This window comes from Pterocles gutturalis, unplaced genomic scaffold (assembly GCF_000699245.1).
Source record: "Pterocles gutturalis isolate BGI_N339 unplaced genomic scaffold, ASM69924v1 scaffold6251, whole genome shotgun sequence".
NCBI classification, from domain to species: Eukaryota; Metazoa; Chordata; class Aves; order Pterocliformes; family Pteroclidae; genus Pterocles; species Pterocles gutturalis.
Genome location: NW_010105286.1, coordinates 4,340 through 12,397, shown reverse-complemented (window position 1 = coordinate 12,397; position 8,058 = coordinate 4,340). Strand labels below are relative to the sequence as shown.

At 45.3% G+C, this 8,058-nt stretch overlaps 1 protein-coding gene across 1 annotated transcript in view; it reads left to right on the top strand.

The window, feature by feature from the left end:
• Positions 1–7,319, top strand: part of PIGL (phosphatidylinositol glycan anchor biosynthesis, class L) — a gene marked incomplete at its 5' end in the record, with an annotated part of 53,675 nt that extends 46,356 nt beyond the window's left edge. The window contains 3 exons of the mRNA XM_010087324.1: positions 1,782–1,813; positions 5,947–6,080; positions 7,221–7,319. Of these exons, the coding sequence (XP_010085626.1) occupies positions 1,782–1,813; positions 5,947–6,080; positions 7,221–7,319 (265 nt within the window). The remainder of the gene's footprint in view (positions 1–1,781; positions 1,814–5,946; positions 6,081–7,220) is intronic.
• Positions 7,320–8,058: the final 739 nt, after the last annotated feature.

Sequence of the window (8,058 nt, the reverse complement as noted above, 5' to 3'; positions counted from 1 at the left end):
CTGCTGAAATGTTTCCATATGTACTGGATCTCCCCTTGCTCCTGTTTCTAGTGGCCAGCAGTGGTTATTATTATTTCACTCTTGGAGCAGCTCTTCACATGCTTTAATTTGCTGTCAGTTAGTGCTCTGGAGGTCCCTCTGTGGCAGAGCAGCACACCCAGAACAGACACCAGGACTTTGGAGAGAGCCAGATTTCACAACCACTTACTGCTTTATCTCTCCGAGCTCGTTTAAAGAAGTTCCCACCCTGCTAGCTTTACCAAGTGCTGAATCACTTCTTTGGGTGGCCAGATTCTAGTTGTGGGGGAAGAAACCTCTGGCAGAAGAGCAGAGCAGATGTTAATGGAGACACTTAAACCTTCCTCCCACTCCACCGCCCCTGAAAAATTGCTGGTAGTGTTTACAAGGCAATAGCTAACAATCTTTGTCAGAACAGTAGGACGTGAGTAGTGGGTTAGAAGGTGGCCAAGTTAGTATTACAAGGCCATTGTTTAGTAGAAAATGGTATTGCTGGCAGATCTTTGGCTCTGGAGAAGAGGAGACCATTGGTAGGAGAATCTGTTTAAGGCATATGTCTTCTGACTGCAGTTTGAGCTCTGCCATGACCTGCATTTCTGGATTGACTTTTGCTTTGAATTGCTTTGGGTATTCATTACTCCGTGCTTCCTATTTTGTCTACACCTGTGTAGCTAATCCTTTTCCTTGAACTTAACCAATAGCCAGAGATAATCCTAGTTTGAAAGTGACTGGAGAAACATAACAGTTTACATATAATGTATGTTTTATGCTGGTTGATTTACACATGAACTGTCACATTGTCCTTCGTTAAATACACCACTATAAGATGATAACAATCTCTTTAAATATTACACAGGGTTAAATAACTTTTCTTTTTTTATTTCCTTTCTCCTTTTGGCAAATGTTCCATTGTTTGGATTTTTTTTTTTGTCTTATGGAAGAGCAAGCCTGGGTGTGGGACAGCTCTGAGTGCCATCTGCTGGAGACCCACTTTCTCCCATCCCTGCAATGGGCCAAATCTGGAGGCGATGTAAATGGTGGTGTGAGCATAAGTGCTCTGAAGCCATGAACCACAGGCTAGAGCAGGAAAAACAAGAGAACGAAGAAGGAATTGAAGCTGATACCCCCTGATACATTCACCAGATCAGGATCATTTGCTTACAGTTCTTGATGGAAGTACCATCACTGTTCACATCTCCTGCGCTGGTCCCCTCCTTCTGTTTCCAAGGGACACATTGTTGCTACAGAGACTTCCCAGGACAAAGTCACTAGAGGATCAAAGTCTTAGTGAGCAAAAAGTCAGAGCAGCTTCTCACATGTCCCAGTGCCAGCGTGGGTTAGAAAGAAAGAAGCTTGTCCCCAAACAGGAGCTGCCACTGAGAAAATGTCCCTGGTCAGCAGACACAAGGCTTCAAAGAGCCAGTGCTCTCAGAGGTGAATAGCCTTTGGCAGCCTCTTGCAGTTTCCTTTAGTGCAACATGAGAAGTTTGAGAGCGTGTTGGATTTGTGGAGTTTACTTATGCTGTGTTCCAGCAGCCAGGATGAGGAAAGTAACGGCAGAATTGTGTGGGGAATGAGGCTGACCACTGCCTGACGTGCATCCAGTGTCAGCTTCTGAACTTTCTTATAAGATTAGCCATTGTAAATGTGTGTGTGTGTATTAAGAGAAAAGGGTTGATTTAGCATACAGAGTTTTATACCTGTAAAATCAAGATTTGTATAACTTCACTGAGTGTTTACCCCATGTATCTCTTCATTCACAGGTACCTGCATTCAGAGCGGAAGTTACCTGAAGGTATGTCACATTACCCATCCGTGACCCTGCAGGCATTAGGCAATCGTTTACATTAATGTTTTGTCCAGGCTTTCATCTGCCTAACTCACCTCTATTTGCAATGCAAATGAAACCTGCAGCTGAACTCTTCCTTGCCCTTTTATCTCCTTGCAGTTTTTTATCAGTGTCCTTTGGGGTTGTCCTGTCTCGGTGGTGTGATTCAGTGTCTGGCCTATGCCCCATGCTGTCTTGTGTGAATATGAGTGCTATTTCCAGGTCTCAGCTCAGTCCCAGCATTTTTGGTTGCATCTTACTCATAAGACTTTTTTTTTTTTTTTTTTTTTGTGACAAGGGTGTCAGAAACCACTGCCAACTCAGCCACAGATGGCTGCGTGTTCCAAGCTAAGCTTCCATCAAAATGTGGTCAGTATGGAAGAGGTATCTGAAATCTTCACTGGCACAATAAATTGTTGGAGTGGCTTCTTGCACTGTAAATGAACAAGTATCACTGAGACACTCTGTGTAGAAGTAGGGAAAAGAAAGAAGCAAAGTACAGAAGCAGGTTGCTCCTGACCCCCTTTTCTAGCTGCTGTCGCAGAGGAGATCTGCAGCCCTTATCTCTAGCAAACAGTGCCTGATTCAGGGACAAATTTGTGGAACTAGTTTAAGCACAAAGCTGTCAGCTGTTTGGACAGAATGTAGGAAGGTGGCTCAACCAGGCCCACCCAGTCAACCTCCTGCTCCCTCAGCAGTCATCTGGACTGTGGTTCTTTAATGCTAATTCCCAAATAATTGTAGCTTTTCAATGTGTCACAGCAAATCAGTTTTAATTCCCTCCTAGCAGGAAATTGCAGACCAAGATCTGATGGAGAGAGCGTGAGCCAAGATGGCACAATGCCCTTTAACTGAGTTCTGCCTTTAGTCTCTTCAATTCCCCCATCTATGAAAGAGGAGTATGAATGCCAGCTTCTTTCCTAGGACCTTTTCTTTGTTCAGCTTTGGGATGCAGCAAAGTGCTCTGTGTGTGCTGTGTGCAGTACAGGAAAGAGCAAGGAACTGCAGTGGTAGATGTCAGTGCTAGATGTCAGGCCTTACCTAGACTGAACCACCTTCACTTGCTGTTCATGCAGGTTTGTTAGATACACTATGGTCCCGAATGTGGCCTCAGATTGTTCAGGTTTGAAACAGACCCATGTATAGACAACATTTCCATTTCTCTAGCAGCATCAAGAGACTCCTGAAGCTATGTGAAAGCCTTGCTGCTCTGATTACATCACATCTGACATGACCTACAAACACGAAAGGAACGGGGAGCTCCCATGCTGCTGCTTACGCTAAGCCTTTCCAAATATAGTTCCAGTCTCATTGAAATTCCCAGTATTTATAATTTGATCTGGCAGGCGTGCAGGGCTGTGCATCAGAGTGGCTTAATGAAACAAGAGTGATGTTGGGATTGAGGCTGTCTGGATGGAGCTGAAAGGCATGTTCAGGCCATGGAAATGTGCTGCTCTCCTGTTGGTAAGAGGGAACTATTTGTGGGTGAACCTGCCTAAGCCCCTGTGATCAGGGAATCCACAAAAAATCTCTCTGCAAATGCAAAAGCCAGCTAAGCCTTGCATTGCCTCAGTGATATGCAAATGAGCATCCTAAATATCCTGCTTTGCTTTCTAATGCCTTTAGCCAGCATAAACACAACAGGCTTTTTATAATCTGTAATCAAGTTCTCCAGCCCAGGCACAAGCACATAGGCTTGTTTCAAGAAGCCAAGACAGCTGCTGGATACACACGCACCCTACTGCCAGCCCCATCCAGCTATAACCAGAGCTCTTCCAAAAGAATTGGTGTGCTAACGTCTGTCAGGAGCAGTGTGAACCTTTAGCACACATAGATCTGCTAATAATCTTCTCATTCTACGCATACTTGCTGCATAAGTGATTTGGAAGTAGAAAGCCAAGCCGAACAGGCTGCAGGCTTCATGTGCTTCTATTCTAGGCCTAATCCAGTAGCTATATTGATCTTGCCCTTTCTGCCACCCTAGAGAGGTTGTATTACACTGTTAATCCCATCCTGCCCAGGTCACAGTCACAACAGGCTCTGAAAAGCCTCACCTGCTGGTGTCACAGGAGTAGACTCATCAATGGCAGCACTTCTCTTACCCTGCTTGGCAGGGAGCAGCCTGTTTCTCTGAACCCTTTTCCATCTCTCCCTGGACTGTACATTCCTTCCCTGCTTCATTTCATCTCACGTTCCCATGCGGAGCAGCCTTTGCTGTCAGCATGTGGAGATCCTTGTCATATTGCTGTCACAGGAGGCTCTTACAGTGCCCTTCAGTTTGTCAGGCTTGATGCCGTTGCTTTGCCTGATCTGACCGATGGGGGCCCGGGAGGTCAGACTGATCAATACTGAGATCACTTGCTGTTGTTTTGAGCCCTTATTGCTGAGCTTTGGGGAACAAGAGGGTGTAATTGTGGCATGAATTAATGTTTCTTAGGGAAAATTTATAAGAAGGGGAGAGCACATTTTGTTATCAGAGCAGCCCAAGGTTCAGAGATTGCTGGTGGGTAACCCTTCACCCGGCCTCTCTTCCCATCATTGCGAACAGGAATTCTCGTGGAATTGCCAAGGTCCATTAACAACCACCCAGGAAAGGAAAGACCCATTGACCCACGTTTGTTCTAGCCCTGACCTCCCCAGTAAGCACTGAAAAGCAAACTGGTGGCCAGTGGGAATGCTGACTACAAGAGCAAGGGGATCCATATCTATTCCTTTCCTCTCCTGTGCCATAGGGCAGCGCTGTACTAATTCTTTTCTCTGAAACGACACACCAACAGATTGCCTGCTGAGCAGCCCAGAGGATCTCTGCAGAGAACAGGGCGGAAAAGTGCTTCCCCTTCTCATGGCACATCACATTTGCTTCCAAGTTCGCTACTTGGAAACAAGAAATGTCTGTAGTGGGAGTAAAAGAACTGTCAGGGCACTTCCACGTGCACCTGTGACACTTGTCACTACAGAGCATCCTTTGCAATAGCGAGCTGCCACGGCAGCTAAGCAGCAACTGCTCTGTCTGTCACTTGTCATGGTGGACCCTGAGCGAGAGTGGGGCTCAGGCTCGCAGTCAGGAAGTGACACAGGCCATGCTGGTCACACAGCTGCCTGCATTCCCGCACGTCCAAGGGACTCCCTGCAGGGCGCTTGGCAGAGCCATGGGTCCTTCCAGATGGCATCACACAGCTGCTGCTCTGCGGGGACGGGCGCGATGACCTTGCAAGGGTTGGATGGCTGAGGCTGCAGTAGGACAGGAGCAGGGACATGGTACAGCACTGACATAGTTAAGACAGGACAGGAGGGCGTTCAAGGCAGAGAGAGGGGTGCCAAAAGTGATCCTAACCTGGGCAGCCTGAGCAAGGCACTGCCGGTAGGGCCGCGGGCTCTGGGTCCCGGCTTCCTCTGCAGCTGGCGGACACTGCCATCTCCCGGCAGCTCCTGGCAGGCCATGGTGGAAAAAAAACAGCAACTAACTTTTGAGTTCAAGGGGCTCTTTAAAAGAGGAAAAAAATTACCCACCAGTATAATCTTTATACATGTTACCTTCATCTGCCTCATCACAAGCTTCTCAGCAATGAATTCGGGAACTCTGTTAAAGTGTAACTGTCTGCCTGAGTTAATATTTGATACAGCCATTCCTGAATGGTGTAAATATTTTTTATGTATCTAAGAATTGGAGTAGAAAGAGGAAAGTTCATTTTTGTAGCTGAAACAGAGTCTACTGTTTTAAATTTCTATTATATGATACAGTGTCAGCATCCAGAGAGCCATCCTGTGCTTTTTCCTTTGAGTCTAACTATGTGGGAATAATTTGAATTATAAGCAAAAAAAAAAAAAACCAAAAAAACCAAACCCTCTGGTACTCATAGCTAGCTTTGCTTTCCACAGACCACATACAGAACAAGAACCAGTACAAATGGTCATTGACGTGCACTGGGCACAAAGAGATCCTGGTAGCAGCATGGGTAAAAGTTGCTCCCCTTTTGCACAAAAAGGATCGCCATGGCCAGCAATACAGGGGAGCCTGCAAAGACCTGCTGAGCCTAGAGAGGTGGGAACCCTACAAGAATATTGTTGTTTTGAAATATTTATCCTCTTTCTCTGTCTAGGCTGCCATGTGCTCGTGCTTGAATCAGTAAATCTCTTCCGGAAGTACATCTCCATCCTGGATGTACTCATTTCCTGCCTCCTGCCCAGAGATGCGCTCTTCATACTCACAGAGGAGGAGACTGAAAAAGCCAGGGTGAGATGTGTGGTACCTGCTTAACCTGTTTGAGTAGTTCATCATCATTGTGAAGACTTTAGTCAGAAGTGTCATATTCCCAGAGAACTTCACAAATAATTATATACATGGATTATAAATGTCACTAATGAATGATCTCCGGTGATTTGTGAAATGTGAATGGACAAGACTGGTTGCTTCATGTGCTGTGTGGCTAGCAGGACAGGGCTGAGCAGATTTGTAGCTCTGAGATCTTCAGTAGTCACAGTGCACTGAGTGTTTACACTGTCTGGGATGTAGGATGTATTTTAAAGGAGACTGGATCCAGCGTAATATTCTGAACGTGTGAGTGGCCTGTCAGAGAACAGCATGACTGCAGGAACAGCATCCTTAGGTCATAGCTCTAACTAAAGATGGAGACAGCTGGTAAACTTGTGGTCCAAAGTTCCTTATGAGTTTCCTTCTCTACTGTGTATTTTTTTAGCGGTTTTGCTGCATGAGATCTCACACATTTAGTCCACAGTTCCGTATAGCAGAATCTGTTTATCTCCCCTTCTATAGGATGTAAATGTTTGCCCAGCAAACAGTCCTGTTAATCCACAAATGACATGCACAGAACTTTCCTGCTTCTGAGGCTGCTAAACAATAAGAGTTACGTATAGAAACTGCTCTGATAAAAGTGGCATTATTCTCTTGCGTTTTGTGTTTCTGAAATCCTACCTTTCTAAGCTAGTGCACTATAAATAGATGAAGTTTCATCTGGCAATGTATGATCGGAAGCAGCATGCAAAGTGTTCTCAGACGCACACCTATCAGGTTTCTGCTTCCCCAGCATGTGAACACCCAGGCGTGAGATCACATAGCAAGGAGGAGTTACTGACACAGAAACTGTCACAGCACCAATCTGCAGCTGATAGTGTCCTTTCTAGCAGGACCCCTCTGAACGCTGGGCAGCACAGCAGCAGCCACAGCGTGCAGACAGGCCTCCCCCTGCCCCTTGGCCCCACAGAGCAGGCAGCCTTCTACCTCCACTACTTCTTCCTTACTCACTGAAAACTGTCCTATGAATTGTCAGTGAACCTCACAGGAGGCCTAAGAAACTGCATGCACATTAGGTCTTGAAGGTTCTTGTAACGCTTTCTCCACTATTTTTCCTTCTAGAGAGCCATGCGGTGTCATCGCAGCCAGCTCCTCTGGTTTCGCCACATCTATATGCTTTTCTCACGTTATATGGTGATCAATTCACTCCGTCTTCTGTAAAAGACATGCTGCTCACAACTTCAGGAGTAAAAGAATGAGTGAAAAAAAGACTGTGTCAGGCCAAGAACTAAAGAAAACTCACCTGTTATGTGCTCAAGAGGACAGGATTCTTTTGATATAGCGTTCTTTCAGACTACAAAACACAGACTGTATGAACTTCCTTCTAAATACCTTGTTGCCTGATACATTGAGATGAACAGGGTTTAACAGCTAACCTATTTTCTCACTGTAGAAGCTTATATAAGAAATCCGGATTAACCTAATTAGGAATCAAATGAAGGAGTATTCTGCATTAGAGACAATAATAGTTCAAACTATTTTTCCCCAAGAGGATATAGCTGCGAGGACTGCTTGGCAACTGTCTCTTGGTGCGTTTGTAAAATCCAGATATCGGGACTAATTTTTCAAAGATCATGCCATCTCCACAGATAAAATCAGAACCACACGACCTGTCTTATTCAGTCAGAACTTTAAAAAGCCAAAGCTTATGAATAAAACATCAGAAATCGTACAAATTTCTCTGATTGCGCTGATCTTTGTTGATGCTGCTACTTCTTTCATACACATTGTGATGCAGGCTCCACCTTCGCAGAGCGTCCCTCATGAAACATGAGCATTTCTTCTTCCTTCAGAACATGGTGCTCAAGATAACTCACAAGAGTCTCAACAGGACGTAAGAATGAGGTGCAGAGACACAAACTGTAACTAGGTCTTTTATAGAACACATGCGGAGATAAAA